Source organism: Enhydra lutris, unplaced genomic scaffold (assembly GCF_002288905.1).
Source record: "Enhydra lutris kenyoni isolate GAN:26980312 unplaced genomic scaffold, ASM228890v2 scaffoldscaffold1, whole genome shotgun sequence".
Lineage (NCBI taxonomy): Eukaryota > Metazoa > Chordata > Mammalia > Carnivora > Mustelidae > Enhydra > Enhydra lutris.
In genome coordinates this window covers 65,152,153-65,174,029 of record NW_019154085.1, presented here as the reverse complement: position 1 = coordinate 65,174,029, position 21,877 = coordinate 65,152,153, and the positions used below count along the sequence as shown (strand labels likewise).

General features: G+C 43.7%; 1 protein-coding gene across 1 annotated transcript in view; it reads left to right on the top strand.

The window, feature by feature from the left end:
• The window catches only part of LOC111145371 (serine/threonine kinase 39), a 297,684-nt gene that overhangs the window by 48,737 nt on the left and 227,070 nt on the right, over positions 1-21,877 (top strand). Inside the window, exon 2 of the mRNA XM_022500240.1 lies at positions 12,143-12,255. Within this exon, the coding sequence (XP_022355948.1) occupies positions 12,143-12,255 (113 nt within the window). The remainder of the gene's footprint in view (positions 1-12,142; positions 12,256-21,877) is intronic.

Sequence of the window (21,877 nt, the reverse complement as noted above, 5' to 3'; positions counted from 1 at the left end):
CTATTATTCTGTGTGTGTTGAAGGCATCATTACAGTTATTGTACATAGTAGACCATGGGGTTTGGTCATTCCTTCCCACTCCATTCCCATCACTGGTGATGGGGTTGTTATACCTATTATTCTGTGTGTGTTGAAGGCATCATTACAGTTATTGTACATAGTAGACCATGGGGTTTGGTCATTCCTTCCCACTCCATTCCCATCACTGGTGATGGGGTTGTTATACCTATCTATCCATCTTGGTCTCCCGACTGGGACTGAATTAGCTGAAGTAACAAAGCGGAACTAATTGACACATGAGAAGATTGAATCTGAAATCAGACCTTTTCAGGATTTTGGTCTATACATAGCTACTGGGCCAACGGCTTGGAGCCTAGACCCGAGGGCCTGGCCAACAGGTTTTTATTAAATTATGTGCAGGAGGGGGTCTCTTGGCAATGAGCAAAGCACATTGAGAGCGTAGGTGACTGCCCTTTGAGAGCTTGGAGTTCAAGATAGAAGCGTTGGTTAACCAGAAACTTGACAGCGAACATAAAACTGAATACTTCTATCATTTGATGAGTAAATGAAGCAGAAAGAGACAAAGGAGTTTCTGTCTGAAAAGATCAGTTTAACCAGTACTTACCAATCAAATCAGCCTCGCAATTAAAACAGGAGGAGATGAGTGAGTGACTTTACGTGGTATTTACCCCTCCTTGCAGCCATCTGTAGAATACACGTCTGCTGCCACTTAGAGATGGGGGTCACAGACCTGGGGACCTAGGCCTCACGCTACAAGAAAGAAGTTTCAGTTAACACTATTACTATCTGTAATAATTCTTCTTGAAATGCCACACGAGGTCCTCTGTGTAGGTTGAATTTAGACATCGTATTCCTGTTATAAAGTTTAATTGTTTAATGTGTGTTGAATAAAAGCATTTACGGTGATCTGACTATTCACTTTGGTTTACTGTGGACCCTTCATTACCCATAATATTTGAGGAATCCTGTTTTCTGGATTCATGGGATAAATTTCCAGGTAACCAGAGCTCAAGTTAATTTAAGCCACAGTTACTGGAAGTAATTTTCAAGTTAAATTACTCTCGGTCTTCCGAGGCAGGGAAGTAGAGCCGGCCTCATCTTCCCTTTGCAGCCAGTTTCTGAAAACGTACCGAAAAATCAAGTAATCAACATTAAGGGGAAGGGTGTTGAATCTTCATTTTTGAAGAGCTAAATACATACAAAATTACCAAGTGTGGTTCCCCGTAGAGGGATTTGCTCTCTCTGGACTCCTGCAGGCCGGGGAACCCCTTTCCCAAGCTGGTCATGTGTCTTCTCCCAGACTCTGCAGGCATCTGCTTCCGCACGGTTCATGCCGCCCTCCCCTGTCAGCCTTGGGGTTCTGGAGGGCTGGATCAGCAGGTTTCCGAGCCTTTACTCCTTTGTTAGGAGGTGGGCACCTGGAAGCTTTGTGGGTGATTTGGGTCAGCTACCTCCCCTGTGCTCTAGCGGTTCCGAGTGTGGTCCACGGACCAGCTGCATCGTATCACCTGGGAGTGGGAGCCCCCTGCCCCAGACCTGCTGAGTCAGCATCTGCATATTCCTGGGATATCCAGGTGACCCCTTGCACTGTCCGCATATTTTCCGATTCCTACATAGTCCTCTAACATTTTGGCCCCAAGTGTCAAGACCACGGGAGGGAGCGTTCTCCTGACGTCCTGCCAGGCTCCCCCATGTCACCATGTGAGATCTCACAGGTGCTTCAGAGCTGGGACCTGGGGGGTGGGGCAGGGGCAGGCGGGGATTGACAGCATGCTGCTGCTTCCCTCAGGGCCCGAGTGGTGCGAAGTGCCCTTTGTGGGGTGCTTCTTCGCCTTCTTTCTCACTCCACTGCGCTCTGGGCCCCGCTCAGCTTGCCAACGCACTGCTTCCCACCACACCGGACCTTTGTGTTCCTGAAATTAGCACTCCTGTGTCCCTCTTCTTTTCTGCTAGCATTTTGGACTGTGGCATCATCCTGCTTCTGGATGAAGAGTGTGTAGAGAGCAGGGCAGGAAGACCTCTACCCTTTAGGGTTGTCCCTTACCTCCTGGTGTGTGGTGTTACTTGGGGGAGAACCTTCAGGTTCCCGGAGAGACCAGATAAGCAGGAGTGAGATGATGAGTAAAGTCGATCGGATGGAGAGGTAGGGAGGGGTGGGTGGCATTAACACGGGTGGACTTTTTTCCAATGTTCTTGAGCTAGGAGAATTGTTGTAGTTACTCGCTGCTTCATGGATGTGTGGTAGCCAAGGGTAATGACCAGAGAAGTGGATCTTGAATAATGAATCATTTCCCTGCCCAATTTTCCGTACACCCAATCACTGTCCTATAAAGATTAGTTGTCAATGCTGGCTACCAGCAATAGTGTTGGAAGAGGTGGACTTAACTTCACAGGAAACTAAGAAGTGGGGCTCTGTGGGAGCAGAGGTGATCCCAGGGGAGGGATTTTTTTTTTTTTTTTTTTTTAAAGAAACTTATAGTAGACCCAGATACAGGTGTCTGGGATAATCACACTGTTGATAATAGTACAGTCAAAACATAGTTGACCACTTATGTGCCAGACATGTTTATTTAAGCTGCTATATTTGTGTGTATTATCTCACGTAATATTTCTAGCCATCCCATGAAGTGGCTACGATTGTCATTCCCTTTTTTATAATTAAGGAAACTGAGGCATACATGTACAAAGCAACTTGCCAAGGTCACGTGGCTGGTAGGGCTGTCTGGCCCTAGACCCCTACTCAAACTACTGCCTGACCAAAAGGAAGTAGAGTGGGGCTGGTCTGGGGTTGTAGGGACAGAATGAACATTTGGGGGATGTTAGATATTAAAAGGGGCCATTTTAGGAGTTGTGTTTGAAAACCGAGTGAACGAGAATGAAGAGAACAAGGTCGGCCCTTGCTAGGTGGAGCTTGGAATTGGCCCCAGCCTCTGGCTGAAGCTGATGGATATCCTTTTCCTTTGGCTCCTTATGAAGTGGTTGTCTCTAGGCACCAGATAGATCTTTCTAGACTGGCTTGTGTATAGGGCTGTTATTCGGCAAACCACGTTCATCCTCTGCCTCCTGTTTCCCTGTTAAGCTCTGCTACTAGGGGCTGCCAGAGCGCTTCTGGGAGCCTGGAGGAGGCAGAAGGGACGTGATTCATTCCATTTGCTTGTTGTGCTTGTCCGCCTCATTCCAGGAGGGTCCTTCACTCTGCTAGCAGCCACTGGTTCCTGTCTCCATCTCCTTGCTATGTCCTGGAACCAGCCTCCTGGCACCCTCAGAGAATCCATCACCGGGCTGTCCTCACAAGTTTGAGTCCCAGTCCCATGTGGACTCTCATGGGGGGTCCCAAGGTGCCAGCACCTGCTCCTCAAGAGGTCTGCTCCCAGCTCTGTGGGTCTCCTCCTCTCAACTGGCAGATTTCCATAACCCCACTCCTCCCTTTGATTCCCCATCCTCTGTCCCAGGGGCGGGAGCTGCATCCCACAGTTTTGCTCTGTTGCTCAGTGTTTTCAGCTGACACTTGCTGAACCTCTTCTTTAGATCGAGTGATGTCTGTTGTAGAATCTAGTGTTGTTTCTGTTTTCCTAACTGGTCCCTAACTGATAAATTTTCCTGTGTCCTGGCAGGGTAAGGGAGAGGCAAGCTGAGACCTAGAAACCGTGGTTTTCAAACTTAAGAGTATTAGGGCATCACTAGAGAGGCTTATTAAAAATACACATACCAGTGGGGCGCCTGGGTGGCTCAGTGGGTTGAGCTTCCGACTGTTGATTTTTTTTTTTTAAAGATTTTATCTATTATTTGAGACAGAGAGCATGGGCGGAGAGAGGTTGGTGGGAAAAGCAGACTCCCTGTCAAGCAGGGAGCCCGATGTGGGACTCCCAAGATCGTGACCTGAGCCGAAGGCAGTCACTTAACCAACTGAGCCACCCAGGCGCCCCCGACTCTTGATTTTGGCTCAGGTCACGATCCTCAGGGTTCTGAAAATGAGCCCCAAGTTGGGCTCCATGCATGGAGCCTGCTTAAGATTCTCTTTCTCTGCCCCTCCCCTCTGCTCATGCTTGAGCTCTCTCTAAAAAAAAAAAAAAAAAATTAAAAAGCACATATCAGGCCAATAATTTTACTAATCCGGATTCAGTAGGTTGAATCTGGGCTCAAGAATCTGCTTTTGAAACAGACATTGTAGGTGTTTCTGATGTTCTTACTCGGTCTCAGAGGCTTTGAGAAAATCCATCCCAATCCAGGGCTTTCTCATGGGGCTGTTTCTTAAGTCTGGGGTTGTTGTTCTGGGGCTTAGAAACAAACTTTACTTATTTTCCTTTTCATAGTTTTTTGAAAAGGGTGTTTTGGCCATGCTAATCTTTGTTCCAAGGCCGCCGAGTTTGTGCGTTGCCCCTGGAGGCTGAACACCAGCCCTCGTTCAGCCCAGTGAGCTATGATGCACTTAACTGGGAGAAAGGTGCTTCCTTTCCCCGTCATTGTGCTTCAACCAATGCGCCTCCACAAGAACCAGGCCTTGCACGTCCGGGTTCATGTCCAGTCAGAGAGAGACCTTTCTCTCATTCACACAAAGGCAACATGCACGTAGCTGAGATGGGATGAATGGGACTGACCTTGGAATAGAGACTGGTTCTTCTTTCTGTATTTGTAGCCTTTCCCACTTCCAGGTGGCTCAAGGTTGGATCCGAGAGGAAGGAGAGACGCCATGTTAGAACGCCCCGTTAGAACTAGGATACTTGTGTCTTTTGGCCTTCACCAGTGGGTGTATCTGTTTATCTGTATGAATAGCAATGGACATTCCTCTGTGGAATGTTGGCTTCTGTTCGGTTGATTTAATCAGTAGAACGAGTGGGCTTTGCAGGGAGGGGTTGAACTGCCCCCTTGGAGCAGAACAGGAAGTTTTTCAGTCCTGCCAGATCATGGGGCTTGGAGTGTTCAAGGGGCAAGGACTTGAATTCGACCTTTAAATGAACTTAAAAATCAAATTTGCTCTGCAGGAATGTGTCCCTCCTGCCGTCCAGGGCCTGATGTGATGGCTCCTAGGATGGATTGGGAGGGCTGCTGCTGGCTCCTGTCACCTCTCCACATTGTTAGCTGTTTGATGTCACTGCTTTATACTCAAGGGGAGTCATCAAAGGCCCTACTATATTACCTAGGCTCATTTCGCGTGGGTGGTGGCCAGGGGATTTAATTTATGAAAACCGAGTTTCCCTACCCGTTCTGGAGGAACACTGTTCTTCAGTACGAGCTTTCCTATGACATTGACTCTAAAATTGAAACAGATGTTCTGCAGATCAGAAATGCCTTCAGGCAGGTAGCCTCCCTAGGCCTATTCTTGACGTTAATTGCCACATCCCCAACTACCGGTTTAAAACACACACAACCAGCAGGTCAGAGATAACATTCCTCTTCCTCCTTGCCTCTGGACTGCAGAGTCAGCAAGGGCCCTAGCACTCCCTGTGCAGAACACAGCTTCATCTCCCTTGTGTCTAGGTGTCTTCCCCAGGGACGGGTTGATGTGGGTTTTATTCACTTAGCAAACCCTTACCTAGGGCTTCCTGCGTTCTAGGCTGGGACATCGGCGGAAGGGCTGATTCTAGAAGTAATAAGTCCGGGGAAGACCGCTCGGGATCCCGTTAAATGCTGGGATGAGGCTGTACTGGGTCCTTGGGAGCAGAGAGGAAATGACTAGCCACCTGTGGTTGCTAGAGGACACAGCATCTCAGGTGATTCCTGGCCAAGCCCTAGGGCTAGCTGGTCAAACGCTCCCACCCCAGCAAAATTGGATGTTCTTTTTTTTAGCAAATAAACGCACATTCGCAGACAGGTTTCCTCCAAGTTTCGTGTCGGTTAATTTCAGCATCAGGACTAGACTCCTAGAATACAGTTGAGGGATCTAAGCCCTATTCATCATCTCGTGTATATCATTAAGAAAACAAAAAATGTCTGGGAGTAAATCCCAATATTAACCACATTGAATTTGATGGCAATTAGAGTCAGTTATTTAATAATTCCTTATCATGTACTTACCACTCTTCTTTAACCAGGTGCCTAGAATTTACTTGTACCCCCGCCATATTCATTATTGATTTTATTTATATCAGTAATGCCAATCCACGTAACTTCTGAATTTAATAAGTGTCATGTAGGGGTTTTTTTTTTTTTTAAATGCATTTGTTTGTTTTAATTGTTTAATTGCTTTCGATGTGGCTTGAGGTCCAAGGTGAATTTGCTGACATTCATTTCAATTTGGTTCCACATCCCAGTTCCCCTCTATCTCTCTTGCAATCAGATCCCCAGGCTACTTTTTGTTTTTCTGCGGCATTATCAGATGGTTCTTGCCAAGTTACATACAAGCGCTGCTCTCCTTTGGGGAGGTCTGTGACCTCTAAAGGTTTCAACAAGCCAGGCTCTCCCAGATAAGGGAGTTGGCAGGTCAGTGGTGAAATATGGGCATATTTGCTCATTGGCCTCACCTTTATTTTACTTTGTGTGAGCTCTCACTCTGCTCCAGCAATCCCAGAAGGTAGGTCCACGGACTGGTCCTTTTGACGGTAGCGGAAGGATGTAACTCAGCGTGGTTGTAACACAAACAAGGTCACTTGGTGCGGGAGTGAGGGTGGGGGGAGTGGCTCCCTGTTTGTAGATTCCTTGAGAAATGTGGCCTTGCTGTGCCCTGCCCAGTGTATACACACAGTCTGTGTATCATTTATCAGACAGGCTGGCAGGAGGTTCTGTTTTGTTAAGGAATCCATATAGCGAATTCCATATGACACCTGTCTCACCGCTTGTCTCCTTCGTGTTTGACTGTGCTGTTCCTTTCACATGGAACGCGCCAAATGATAGGTGGGAAATAGTGGGATAAGGTGAATGGCACCACGGCCACATGTAGTCAATCAATTTGGGCCCATGTCCTGAGTATGTACATATATTATGTGTCATCATTGGAAATGTGATCACTTTTGACCCAGAAGAATGGCAACTTCGTGTGTGTAAGCTAATAGATAATTTAAAAATTGGGCCATCGGGTATGGAAGGGTACACCTTTGAAGCCAAATAGTAGTTACACAGGGAGGCAAAATACAGCCCGTGGCAAGCTTTCATGTGACTCACAATGCTTTTATATTTAAAAAAATTTTTAATTGCTCACTTTATCATATTAGAAGATTTCAAACAAAATTTTGAGTTTTCAGCTTTCCTGTAAAAATCCGAATCTGGCCGTGCTAAGTCAGCGATCTTACATGGCGACATTAGTGGAGGCGGAGTGACAGCTGTGTCCCTCCAGAGTTCACGTGTGTGTCCATTTATGCGCTGGCCAGCTTCCAGCTCTCATGTGACCTTCACTGGCCTCGTGGGCTTTGAGGTTGGACCCGTGATATAAATAGAACACATGTAGTAAGTTGGATAAAGAGAAAATTGGAAGAAGTCCTCAGCTGGTCCAGAGCCATTTGTTTTGTTAATTACCACCAACGAGCACATCCAAAAAGAAAGCCTGAGCAGCTCTGGACACTATGTGCTGAGAAAGGACAGGTAGGCATAATGAAGGAGTCCTTTCATGTGGTGCAAGATAGGCAAACTCTTAAGAGAAGTTTTAGCTCGGCGCTCCTCATTTAAGGAGGCTGTGATGACAGCTTCCTTCCACTGGCCACTACTCATGTTATAGGCTGATATAATATATATTTGGTTGGTTTGTTTTTTAATTCCTGACGTTTATGAGGAGAGGCTACTGGACAGTTGACCATGTCCTAACTTTAACATAAAGAAAAGTTCTTATGGACTCATATGTATATTTTAAAGTACCAACTGTTTATTGCTACATTATTCATATTGGAGGGAAAGCTGGACATAGAAGACTGACCAATAGAGGAAGGACTGAATAAATTATGGTTTGTCAACTTCATGAAATCTGTAGCATTGAAACAACAAATTGGCTGGACACCGGTTGACTTGGAGGGATTTCCCTGAGAAATAACGAGAAGTAATACTAGAGAAGAATACTAACTTCTTAGTTAGTATTACTGAGAAGTAATACTAACACAAGATTTTTTTTTTAAGAAATTTTTTTTAAGATTTTATTTATTTATTTGACACAGAGATCACAAGTAGGCAGAGAGGCGGGCAGAGAGAGAGAGAGAGAGAGAGAGAGGAGGAAGCAGGCTCCCTGCTGAGCAGATAGCCCGATGAGGGGCTCGATCCCAGGACCCTGGGATCATGACCTGAGCTGAAGGCAGAGGCTTTAACCCACAGAGCCACCCACGCGCCCCCTAACATAAGATTTAATTAGTGCTTCCTATACACAAGGCACCATTCCACGGGCTTTCCACGTATTAACCCATCTGATCCTCACAGCTACCCTGGGAGCTCTGTGCTATTATCGCCATCATACAGATGAAGAAACTGAAGCGTCAGTGGTCGAAGAAGAGGCATTTAGTATGTGTGGCAAGGCTAGATTACAAACTCATGCAATCTGGGTAGACAGAGGCTTTTTAAAGTAATTTCTAGTGTAGGTTAAATGTCGGAGTACCTTTTCAATAAGAAGTTTAGTTATAGAATCTTAATTTATAGGTATTCCAGAATTCCAGATTCTTTTCTTGTATTTCAGACTCTTAGACTCATTATACCATCTCAGATCTCAGAAATCATTTAGTCTTCCAGTTTTCAAACCTAGCCCTCCTTTCCCCCTCTTTAAACCAACTGTATCTTCTGTAAACAGAATGGTACTTTGTATTGACCTGGACGTACTCGGCCTTCCCTTTTTTTCCCTGGGTGGTGGTGGGGGTGGGGGGCGTTGTGCAAACTCTAGATAGTCTATCTCCTTAGTTGTGCAGGTGCAGAAAATACATTCTAGAGAGAAAGCCTAACATTTACTGAGTTGATGTTTCCAGGGATGTTATTAGGCCTCACGGTAGCTTGTATTATGCCCATCAAGGAAACAGATTTGGAGAAAAATTAGGCCCAATGCCACAGAGGAAATTGGTACCAGGATTGAAAAGATAGAGTAGAATGTTTGTTGAACCTCCTTTTCTGGGTTCTTACTAACCTAAGATTTGAGAGCTACAGTGGCCAACCAGAGGCCCTTCCACTGAGCATTACCTTATTTTGCTGTTGACTTAATCAGGCAGTTGAGAACTTGTAATTTGTATGGCATTATTTACCACAGGTGATAGCAGGGTGGGGACTTAGAACACACAATAAAAGGCCTTTGTATTAGTCAACTCTGGCTGCTATAACAAAATACTCAGCGCTGGGTGTGCCTAACAACAGGCATTTACCTCTCCTAGTTGCGACGCTGGAAGTCGGTCCAGATCAAGGTGGTTTCTGGTGAGAGTGCTCTTCCCTTTCCTTCCTCATCCATAAAGCTGGGGATTGGACTTGATGGTCCTTAAGGCTTCCTGCCCCTCTGTCATTGTTCTTGATCTTCCAGCCAGTTGAGGGAAATCTTTGGGGTCAAAGCGGTGTCTCCTACATGGTCTAGTGAGTGGTTACGTGCATTCACCCTATGACAGTGGCCCCAGGATGATTCTCTCTCGAGACGAGAAGCTGCCCCTTGTTCTTTAGTCAGTTCTAGTCGTTAAGTAATAACAATTCTCTAGTTGTGAAGCTCTAATAAAAGACTTTCCCTCCTGCTACCTCTTTCTGTCCAGAATTCTTATTTTTGTCTGCGTTCTTACATGTGTCTGTGGAAATCAGCAGACTCTTATAGTCAAGGATTTCCCAGACCATGGGAGGCAGCCCCCTCTTACAGGCACTTGTGTTATCCTTTCTGGGAGTTTGTTTTCATCTTCCTTGTTTTTCAGTTCCCCTGCTTTGAAAATGTTGTGGGATGTGGATTAAGGATTGGGGGGTGTCATAAGAATTGGGGGGAGATTTACAACAGGTAGAGCTGAGAACGGCTTCCTATCAGCAGCTCGTTAAAGATGTGTGTTGATTTCTCTGTGTGTTGATTTCTCTGCTGGACACTGGGCCCAGTGCTAACCAGCTTCTTACCACTTTCTCTGCAGCTCAGTCAGTGATGGTCTCTTGTTCTGGAGACCTTGACTGGAAAGTATATTTTGCTATCAGCAGGCCTCTTTGTAGTATTTGGCTCTCATATCTAGAGCATTCTGGAGTGAACCCAGCATGCTCTGATCTGTAGGACCAAGACCAATATGGTGGGACTTGGAATAGTCACTGATGGAAAGGCAGTGAGATTAAGGACGGGGAGGTCCTTTCAACAACCGCTGACAATAGTACTCTCTCCTTGAACTAGAGAGTAAGGCTCACTTGAATTTTCCCTCTAGGTGGTTTCTCTTTTGTTCAAGCATGTAGGACATTTTTTTCTGTCCTATAAGGCCAGGGCAAGCGGGGAAAGGAAGCATGGGCTCTGGCCTCTGGGAAGCAGGGAAAGGCATGGAGCTTGGAGACTGGCCGGCCTGACTCAGACCCCAGCCTAGGTGCTTAGCTGCATGGGCAAATTTTCCAAGTCCTAGTGTTCTCACGTATAAAATGAGGCTAGGAACAAAAAAAATGTGTAAGCTTATAATGAGAATTGCATGAGGAAGTGCCTACCGTACAGGGGGCTGTTTGTATAGGTGCATTTTCTCCTCCCTTGGTGAACACAGGTTGGACTTTCTGGAATGGGAGTCTTGAAGTTGGAGACCTGGTTTTAGAGCATAGGGTGATCTGTTTGGGACACCAGATCCGGGGACCAGAGTGGATGTTGAGACTACAGGACAGAAGAAAGGCAGACCTTCAGCTTCAAAGACACCTACTGGGGCACCTCCTTGATGTGGGAAAGGATTGATTTGCCCTAGAAATGTCATGCCTGTCTATCACCTCTGTAAGGAAAGCTAATACTGATCTCCCTTCTGTATTGCCCAAAGCTGCCCCCTCCCCCATCTGATGCTATTGGATGACTCAATTGAGAAGTCCTTCTTGAAGAAAAGCTTTAAGGAGAAAGGTACATGGTCGCATCTGGGCCCCTTTTTGCACAATCCTGAGTACAGGCTGTTTCTCTGCTTGGCTGTCTTGCAGTGGAAGGAGGTTTTTGATATTCATTGCAGAAGTGAGATACCTTAACCTGGAGGTCTTTCTGCCCCCGTGGAATAGAAATCGGATTAGGAGCTCTTTGTGCTCTGCCACAAATCATTACACGTCTACATTTTGCTCTTATAAAATATGGATAATGACATGACTCTGTCTCCTAGGAGTTTGAGTGCATTAGCTAAAGATCATGAAACCTTAGAAATAGGAAATTCATGTGAATGCCGAGAGCTTTTGTAATTACACATTTGCATCACTTGTGTGGCATCTTTGAAAGTCGTGCTTCTAACACGAGAATCCTCGGGTTGATTCCTGTTCTTCTAATGGTAGAGCACGCTCAGAAGGAATAAGCTCAAAGAGCACTCAGAGCAGATAAGCTGTCACGGCGTCTTGTGGAGACCCTGAAGTAGTTCAGGCTGGAGTGGTTTGGGTTGGGCTGAAGTGGAAGAAGAGCTCGAGATTTTTTTTTTTTTTTTTAAAGATTTTATTTATTTGACACACAGAGAGAGAAATCACAAGCAGGCAGAGAGGCAGGCAGAGAGAGAGAGAGAGAGAGAGGAGGAAACAGGCTCCCTGCTCAGCAGAGAGCCCGATGTGGGGCTTGATCCCAGGACCCTGAGATCATGACCTGAGCCGAAGGCAGAGGCTTTAACCCACTGAGCCACCCAGGCGCCCCAGAGCTCAAGATTTTTTAAGGGCACTGAAGTTAGAGAATCCTGGGAGCCCGGGATGCTCAAAGGCCTCCAGAAAGTGCTGTGCTTAGAGGCTCACGGCCCCTGGCCCCTTCCTCAGCAGCCCCATCACTTCATCAGCCCCTGCTCCGGGCAGCAGTAAATGTGCTGGATCATGGTGGGCTCTTTTGGTGTGGATCGTGGCTTCTGGGGGGCGGGCACTGTTTTTATATCCCGTCGAACAGTCCACTCTTCGCTTCTTCTTCCGCAGAGAATTATTTTCAGACTCAGAAGCTCTCTGAGAATGTGTTAAAAGGCAATGTTTTGAATATGTCGAGTAGAAAACTTTAAAAAAAAAAAAAGGTATTTGTTTAGGAAGGGGGTCACGACGTAACCAGACCATGCGCCACCTGATAGCTGATGCTGTTTTCCTTCTGTTTCAGGCAGTGGCGCCACGGCCGTGGTTCAGGCTGCTCTCTGCAAGCCCAGGCAGGAACGCGTGGCTATAAAACGGATCAACCTGGAAAAATGCCAGACCAGTATGGATGAACTATTAGTAAGTAAAAGTGGAGGATGCCCGCGTGTTGCTTTTCTTCACCGATGGGTATGCAGAGATGGGCGGAGAAGCAGGGGGGAAGAGTGAGCAAAGGCAACTGGGTGTTCTCTCCTCTTCCGACACACGCATTTCTTGGAAAGCAGCCCACACTGGTCTTCCAATCCCCTGTTAATTACACGGTCCCTCACCGTTGTGTTGTATACCGTACAACTTCCGTCGCTCTGACAAGCGGGATTTTGTTCAGTCTCATCCACCCAGGGTGGGGCTGGTCTCAGCACTGACACTCCCTTTTGGAAAACCAGGAAACAGACCCACTTAGATGACCTCGCAGGTCACGTGATGCTGAGTGCTGAGCTGGGCTGGAGAGCCTCGGGCCCTCCGTCCAGAGTCACGACATAAATAGGAATTACTCCCCAAGCCCTCTGTCAGTCATTGCCTTTCAGAGATTGCCAGACGACGACACATTTTGGTTATTCAGGATACCGTAGGGTAGGTTGCATTTGGCTAATAAGGGGAGTTTGTTTTTTTGTACACGGCAGCTTGGACTTCTTATTCTAAATGAAGTACATACATTACATAAATAATTGGAACTTTGACTGTGGATAGACTCTAGTTGCTTTGGTTGGTTGCAGCAACATTTGCTTTTGGCTTAACTGACTCATTATTAAATGAACAGCTTGGCAAATGGTTATTAGTTGCCCAGCAAACTGTGAAGGGTTTGAGAGTTTAATCTCATAAATATAGTTGACGTTCTGCCTGCCAATTCTCTCTCTCTCTCTCTCTTTTTTTTTTCCTTTTGGCCACTTATTTGAGGATAATAGGAAACTGCATGGAGGAGTTAACTGATTGGTTATCCCAACCCTAATCCCAGTACAAATATTAGTCCAATTGCTCCACACAAGCTACAAAGTATAATGACATTTGGCTCCAAATGAAGAAGCCTTTTGTTGTTTTCTACATTGAGAATGGAATGTCATTAACAAGAGCTTTTTGTCTCTACTCAGAATATAGCTTTTATTTCAGGCTTAATTACAGCACACTATAGTATAAATTAAGTAGACGGGTAAAGCTGTACTTTTCCAGATCTGTTGGCCTTCCATTTTAAATTAGGTTCCACAAGGCATAGATTTCTCTGGGATTGAAGCAACAGATTGCCCACTAAAATTCAGATTAAAGCAAGAGCTTCCACAATTTAGTGTTAATTAAAAACAAAAAACAAACAAACAAAAAAACAAAAACCCAAACCCCACAAAATTTGTATACATTTAAGGCTTTTACCTTCTTCAAAATTTTAGCTGTGCTTTGCTCTTGCTGAAATGATTGCTGCATTGTTGCTTATGATCAGAGTGACCAACAAAATTGTGCCTTTGTCATCTGACCCGTTTTGAAGGTCACTTTCCCCAAGTGGAAAAAGCACTAAACAAACTGTGGGGAGAGTTGGGTCCTCCTCCTGCCGCCGACTTGTTTTCTACCTTTGGTCGAGTCACCTAACAGCACAGCACTGTTTAGAAAGAGTTGGATTAGGAACTGTCTTAGATCCCTTTAGGAGTCCTCAAATTCTGTGGCTGTACTGAGTATACACTATTTTATTTTTTAATTTTATTTATTTATTTGACAGACAGAGATCACAAGGAGGCAGAGCAGCAGGCAGAGAGAGAGGGGGAAGCAGGCTCCTCACTGAGCGGAGAGCCCAATGTGGGCCTCGATCCCAGACCCTGGGGTCATGACCTGAGCTGAAGGCAGAGGCTTTAACCCACTGAGCCACCCAGGCGCCCCTATTTTTTTTTTAATTGGGGTGCCCATTTAACCATATGCTCTGTTTGGAAATAACCACTCACAAATTTGCCCGTGATGGTTGTACTTGATCGTGGTACTCCGTTGGAGATCCCTTGGCTGTCCTGTTGCCAGCTGCAGAATACAGGGTCTCTGTGAGGCTGTGTGCCTTTGTTTATAGCAATTCTGGAACCCGCCTCCTGGGCTGATGCTGTGGTCCCTGGTCTCTACAAAGCGTAAGTTGCCCCACCTCTCCATGTTCTCCCTCCGCTGGCTGTTCGTTAGCGGCTGGCTGCCAATGATGGGAGCTAATGACAGTCCTGGTGGAGGCAGCGGGGGTAGGGGGAAAGGGGCTTTGGGGGAACTGTGTCCCTGGGGCCAGGGAACATAACAGTGTCATTTGGATATACTCATAATTTAGGCAGAGCTGCACATGTAAGGACCTGGTTTTATGGCTTTGGGCTTGGCTCATTTTTCTGAGGTTTTTGGATTTATGAGTTTGCTTATTAGCAGTTAGTTTATTTCTCTCATTCTCCTCTCCCCTCTTAATGCCCACATTGTGTTAACAGGACATAGTCTATATGTATAGTTATCTATTTTTCATTTTAAAGGTATATTGATTCCTTGCTTTGATCGTGCCTTAACCTTGCACCTTTGACCTTTTGATGTCTTCGATATTTCTGAAGATGGGGGTGAATGGTTATGGTTCTCTGGGATGTTTGTCCTTGGCAAAAGAGAGAAGTGGAGTTTACAGTACGGGCTGCGTAATGTTGCCAGGCTTTTGTGGCCCCGCTCTTGGCACATGAGGTTGTGTGGAGCAAAGTTGCTATAATCCTTTCGATTTCGAATACTGCTGTTGCTCGCACTGTTATTGTCTCTCTGGGTTCACATTTTGGCAGTGTTTGGACGTCCGGTATCCTAATAATCCTTTAATTCCGTGTCTGTGCGTGCGCGCGCTCGTGCGTTACGTACAGGTCAGTGCTCGCGTCGTTTCACAAACTGTGCCATGTATTAACTGGAAGCCATTGTTCCTGTAAGAAACAGTGGCCACTGGAATCCTTACCTCGAGAGAGCGTTATGTCATAGAAATCACAGTTGTCAATGGTTTGCTTGCTGGTGGGACATTGGCCTCCCCTGCTGAAATTGTATTACCTACCTCCCACTTCCTTCTCTCTGCCATGTCCCTACCCCTTTGCTCCCGCCCCCCAGTAAGGTAGCATTGACACAGGCCCCCTGTGATGGCCCAGAGCAGGTCTGGACAGCTGTCCCTGGACTCTGCTGCTCCATAGTGCAAATCCTGTGTGTCCGTGGTCACAGGGGGTTTACTTCAGGTTGGCTGAAGAAGGATTCAGGTGCTCATGACTTCTTTCTTTCTTTCTTTTTTTTTTTTTTTAATATTTTTTATTTTTTTGACAGACAGAGATCCAAGTAGGCAGAAAGGCAGGCAGAGAGAGAGAGATGGGGAAGCAGGCTCCCTGCTGAGCAGAGAGTCTGATGCGGGGCTCCATTCCAGGACCCTGGGATCATGACCTGAGCCGAAGGTAGAGGCTTAACCCACTGAGCCACCCAGGTGCCCTGTGGTCATGATTTCTGAAGCAAAGTGATAATTACAGGCTTGATGTCTCTGAGAATGAAGGGAGAAAAAGAAACATTCAATGAAATCACTGGTGCTAAATAAGTGGTAATTTAAATAATTTTTTTTTTTTTTAACCATTGAAAGGGGTACTGTGATATTCCTCAGTGACAATTTGGTTCCAGATCTAATACACATTTAGTAGTTTATTTGGTAAATATTTAATGAGTTTCTACATTGCTGTGCTCAGGCCCGAAAGAAGGGTCTGTTCTGGGGGTATATATCAGAGGACAAAGCAATAGGCTCGCTAAAAATTCATCTTAATTAGAAAACCCTAGAAATTCATCTTAATTAGAAAACCCTAGAACAGATGTTTTTCTTGGCATTACATGAAGAGCATTTAGTTAACTTAATTCTTTTTCTAGGCATTTAAAAAAATTTTCGTAGATGTATTAGAGTTTGGCTTTTAACTACATCCCACACTCTCTAGGTATGATGATTTGGTGGTTAATTTTTCAAGAGTCAAGGGATATTCCTGGCATGTTCTATATTCCTGGCCATTCCAACCTAGATGCTTTGATAATTTCTGAGATTTGTTAATCCCACATTTTTTAATCCCACAGTGGTGTAGATGACTGTAACAGGCTTAACACTCTCTAGGAGACATTTATAGCTTTAGAGCAGAGCTTGTTAACTGCATGGCTATTAAACCCTACAAGATGCTAGCCACTGAACTAGACTATGGGAAAACAAAGTTAATTGTTCTTTTTTGGGGAACCCAGGGACTGGTAAAGGAGTTTCTTCATTCTTATGTTACGCTGGTGAGCATTTTGAGCTATGGATTCTTTCTGCACTTTTTCTATTTATCTAGAAATGCTTTAACAGATTCTCTAACGTGCATTCCATTGAGGTAGTTCTTGCTTTTCAATAGGAATTCCAGACTTGCTTAAACAGGTCCTACCCACTGTCATGCCGGCGAGTATATTCTATGTGAAGATGGTCTTGAGGTTTCTTGAAAGAGCTTAATTCTCTGGTTTGTGGTCAGCCTCAAAGGTTAGGGATGTGCTGCTCGAGGGCCCTCTCACTTCCCTTAAAATTCCATTTCACGAGGGAAGAAATCATCCACTTTTTCGAAGTCCTCTTTCAGTCTCTATCTCCAGGTGACAGTGATTTCCATAAATGTGACATAGTCGTCTTTTTCTTTATTTATCCTGAAACCCACTTTTTCCAACCTTCAAGAACTCTTCTTAAAATTTTTACCAAGGCATTTTGGTTCATCACCTTACTTGACTTTATGGTTCTTAGACTTTAGCCATAGCCTTCTCAATGTTTTTTTCTCTAGACTTGAGTTCTCATATTTTTAGTCTGTGTTTGGTACCAGTCACAGAAAACTCTGTAGCATTATCTCATTCCTTCATAAACATCAGCGCAGCCAAAACTTTGTTTAATTCCCAGGGGCAGGAGTGCTGTGTGTGTAGGAGAATCCTTGGCCTTGGGGCCACACGAAGTGCTTGTTTCCTCAAGGAAGAAAAAAAATGGCAAAAAAACCAAAACAAACAAACAAAAAAAACCACTTAAGTGATTTCTGTATAAAACAATATATAATGATCATTACAATGTTTTAACATACAACAGGTGACAAATGTGAGCAAAATCATTTCAACAAACAATGGCTACACATGGTTGCTGAAACTTGTGATAGAAGGAAAATGGCTTCCTGGGTCAGAGGGCCTGTGTTCTTCAACTGGATCGTGGTCTTGAGAGGAGTTGGTTTCACCTTTGGCCCTTTGTATCCTCATTTGTTCAATAAGGAATGCTACTTGATGGCAAAACTTATTTTCAGCCCCAAAGTTCTATGGTTCTGAGTATTTAAAAATTAATTCTTTAATGAAATTTCTTTTAATAATCCCTTGAACAAAAACACTGATTGGTAGCAAATTATGCTTCATAATTCAGGAGAGGATCAAGTCACTTCAGTATTAGAGTGTAGCAATGACAATCCAGTGTAAATGCATACATTTAGGTACCCATTGTGTCATCTGCCTACCCCATGTACATAGCGGAAGAGTTTCTGTCTCCAGCTGGAAAAAATCTGACATCTGCCCTTCTCTTCCTATATCATCTTTATAAGGATATTTTGCTGTGTTTCACCAACTATGCTTGTAGATAACTCAAGAGTTTACTTCCCTCAGAACAAAGCCACTGCCTTTGCTTTTTGCTACAGTGTTATTTTATTATTTCTTATTTCTCTTGACCTGTTGTTCCCTCTCTAGTCATCTCTCCCTTTCTTCATACTTTCCTTCCTTGTGTTTAGAGGAACCAAATTAGCTGCGATTTGTAGGTTATTTTGGAGAATAAAGCTCTAGGTATTTATTTTACCTAATGGTCATTTGGGAGAATAGTTTAATTATCTCCTAATAGTTTCATTATCTGACATAGGCTTCTCTTATACTTTTAAAATTAAACTATAATATATGGGGACCTCTGAGGACTTATTTTCGCTAGCAGGGTTCCCCCCTTTTAATTGAGTTTTAAAAAATTTTAAAAACATTTTTTGTATTGTTTTTCCTAATCTCTGTAATTGTGTTGATACTTTTGTAAGCCTTGTTTATTGTAGAAAACAATTATACCAGGTTGAGGATGTCAACTTAAAAAGCTGTAAGCTATAATGTGTGTTCTCTTTATTATAGAAATGAAAATATTTTTCCATGCTTTTTGAACAAAAGAATTTTCTAATCAGTAAATTAATTATTCATATCCCAGCTCATTTATCATATATGGTAACAAATAGCATTTGGCTGTTTCTCATAGGGTCTTTTATACCAAGGGTATAGCATTTAAATATAAGCCAACTTCACTGACTGTGATATTATTTTGAGCATTTCAGGTCACGAACATTAAATTTTGTACTGCTGTGTTTGTCCCTTGCCACTAATTTTTTTTTAAATATTTTTATTTATTTATTTGACAGAGAGCCACTAATTATTTTTGTAGAATTTGGTGTTTGTGTTTAACAAAGTATAGTCCAACTGAAGGCAGAATTAGGAATTTTTAGACATTTTGAAGACATACATTTTTAAGAAATTAGAGAAAGGCTGTTATGTATGCAAAACTATTTTTACAGCTCTAAAGTTACATTAGCTGGGAATATGTATGATTTGATCACAGAAAACATTTTTCATTTTGGAACCTCAAACTTAAAAGTCATAGTGGATTCAGATAATAAATGGCATAATTGAATTTACTTTTCAGTGTTTTTATATATTTTGTTAGAAATGGCTTGCTAAAATAGTTAACACCTCACTTTTTTCCCAAAGAGTAAGCAGAAATGAATATTGCAGGGACACACGTTTCTGGCCTACGTGTTCAGTAACAAAGAGACCCAGCACATACTCATTTTCAGAGTAGGAGAAAATGGGGAAAAACACGCTGATATCGCATACGACTTCAGTTACATATTGTTTACTTTTTTACACCTCACCTTTGCCGTGCACATGGACTTCTGGAAAATGTTGTTGGCCTGGGCTGAGACAGATGATTTTGTTCTTTCCTCTGTTATCTTCTTTATTTTGGTTTGGTTATTTCCACAATTAATTAAATATCTAGACTTTTCATTTATTTATTTATTTATTTATTTTTTAAGGTTTTATTTATTTATTTGACAGAGATCACAAGTAGGCAGAGAGGCAGGCAGGGACAGAGAGAGGAGGAAGCAGGGTCCCTGCTGAGCAGAGAGCCCCATGCGGGGCTTGATTCCGGGATCCTGAGATCATGACCTGAGCGGAAGGCAGAGGCTTTAACTCACTGAGCCACCCAGGCACCCCTAGACTTCCCATTTCTAATCCTGCCTTCAATGGACTGTACTTGGATACTTACCAAGTCATAGGAAAGCAACTGCAAAACTAAATGGCAAGGAACATTGGTTGATTCGTTGGTAAGGTGTATATGTCGAAATATTTGACTTCTTCTGTCTTGAGGAGGTTTCTCCCACTTGATAATCTTACCCCAAAAGAGGCAAGAGTTTGCTGCACATAAGATGTATAATTTGTTTATAATTAAAATGCCTCCTAATGATATTTTTGGGATTGAAAATGACAGTCCAAAGAAATCCATCTCTCTTATAAGAACTTTATCAATCTTCCATTTCGTGGCTGACATTTGGTATCACTGAGGCTTATGGTTTTGGTTTTTGTTTTAATTCTGCCACTTACAGTTTTGGGCTATTTTTGCATAGGGATTAGGTTACCCTTCATTATGATGCTGATGTTATGGAATTGCAAGCTGAGAATAACTTTCTAAAAGTGTTTTTTTTTTTTTTTAAGATTTTATTTATTTATTTGACAGAGATCACAAGTAGGCAGAGAGGCAGGCAGAGAGAGAGGAAGAAGCAGGCTTCCCGCTGAGCAGAGAACCCGATGCAGGGCTCCATCCCAGGACCCTGGGATCATGACCTGAGCCGAAGGCAGAGGCTTAACCCACTGAGCCACCCAGGCGCCCCACTGAAAGTGTTTTTACTTAACACGATTATCCTCATCATTTAAAGAATTCTTTAAATGCCAGCAGGATGTTGCATATACTTTAAAGATGTATCTGGTTATCTCTTGCATTTGGAAATTTATGTTACATACAGTAGTATTTATAAATCACACATATTTTTTCCTTTTTAGATTAAGTTTCAGCGTGGCTGTGTGCCTTTCTCTCAGCGTTTCATTGAAGGAATGACTCATCTCTCAGCCCTGAGCTCAAAAGCAATGGTTCTCAACTTTGGCCAAACATTAGACTCACCTGGGAGCTTTTGAAAGATTTTACTCCCAGCCTGTTATCCTAAACCAATTTATACCAGCATCTCTGGGGCTAGGATCCACTGGTATTTTTTTTTTTTTAAAGCTCCCCAGGTGACTTCAATGTGCAAGCAAGGTTGAAAACCACTGCTAGAGAATAAAGTTAGAAATGGCATCTCCTCAGATTTAACCACAAGTGATGTTGAAGGTTGAGAGGTTTAATTCCTAACTAAAGCCCAGGAGGGTATTTTGCCACTGATATTAGATAAAAAAGAATCTATTTAGGATTTACATAAGCTGTGAAAATATGCTAATTTGGTTAAGTATAGTTGAATATTTTGAATTCAGAAGCCATTGAAACTGTTCCTTTCCCTAATGAAATTTCTTTCCTGTCAGTGCTTTGTAAATCTCTGCTGGTTTTAGGGACAAAAGAAACTAGGCTTGAACTTTTCCTCATTCTTAGATCTCCAAACTCTTTTCTATGCTCTGTGATTTTTTATTTTTATTTTTTAAAGATTTTATTTGTTAAGTAATCACTACACCCCCGGTGTGGGGCTGGAACTTATGACTCTGAGATCAAGAGTTGCAGGCTCTTCTGACCTAACCAGCCAGGTAGCCCTGTGCCTTGTGTTTTGAACCCTTTGCATAAGGGTATGTTTAGACTCCTTATCCCAGAAGGGTTTGAGACAGTGTACCATCATCGCACCTGAAGTATGACAGGGTGGGATAAATTAAATACAGGGTGAAATACTTAGGAGAACCCCAGGTGGAGACAACGTAGAGTCAGAAATAAAGCCACAAGTTCATGGCCCAGTGACAGGTACACACGTTGCAGAAGCTCTTAGAGCCAGCAGGATGCGCAGGTGCCTTCTGTGATATTTCCGTAGGAAAAGGTGAGCGCTACTGCCCGTGGCTGTCTCTGCCACTTTGAATCTTAGTAACTGAGGACACTTGAGAGAAGTGATCCTGTCACCCTCGAAGAGGGGACTGAGACATGGAGAGCCTGGCTTTTAGCGTTTGTGTTACATGCTAGGCATTTTGCATAGCTCTCATTTCACTTCTTTCACAAAAATCCCAGGCAAATGTCATTAGTAATCTCCTCTTACTAAAGGAGGCTGCGGTTCAAGGCTACGGGATAACCTGTGCCAGTAATGGGGCTGGCCAGTGGCTCATCCACACTTCCCAGCCAGCCTTCCTGGTCTTTGAGTGTAGCCCTTCTTTAAGTGGCTTCTGCTGGGTCCCACCCCTGTTAATCCCAGTTCTTGCTTGTCCTCTACTATTTGTAGGAGAAACTTTTTAAAAAGGTTTTTTTTTGATGGTGGTAGGGGGAACAGAGGCCGTATAGAAGTATTAGAAAATACCCACCAACATATTTAATCGCACTTTATTTTCATTTTTTCGGTTTTTGTTTTTTTTTCGGTAGTTTTTTTTTTTTTTTTTCCTCCTAAGCAATCCGATTTCCAGGATATTCTGTGGTAGGAAACTCTGTGTTGTT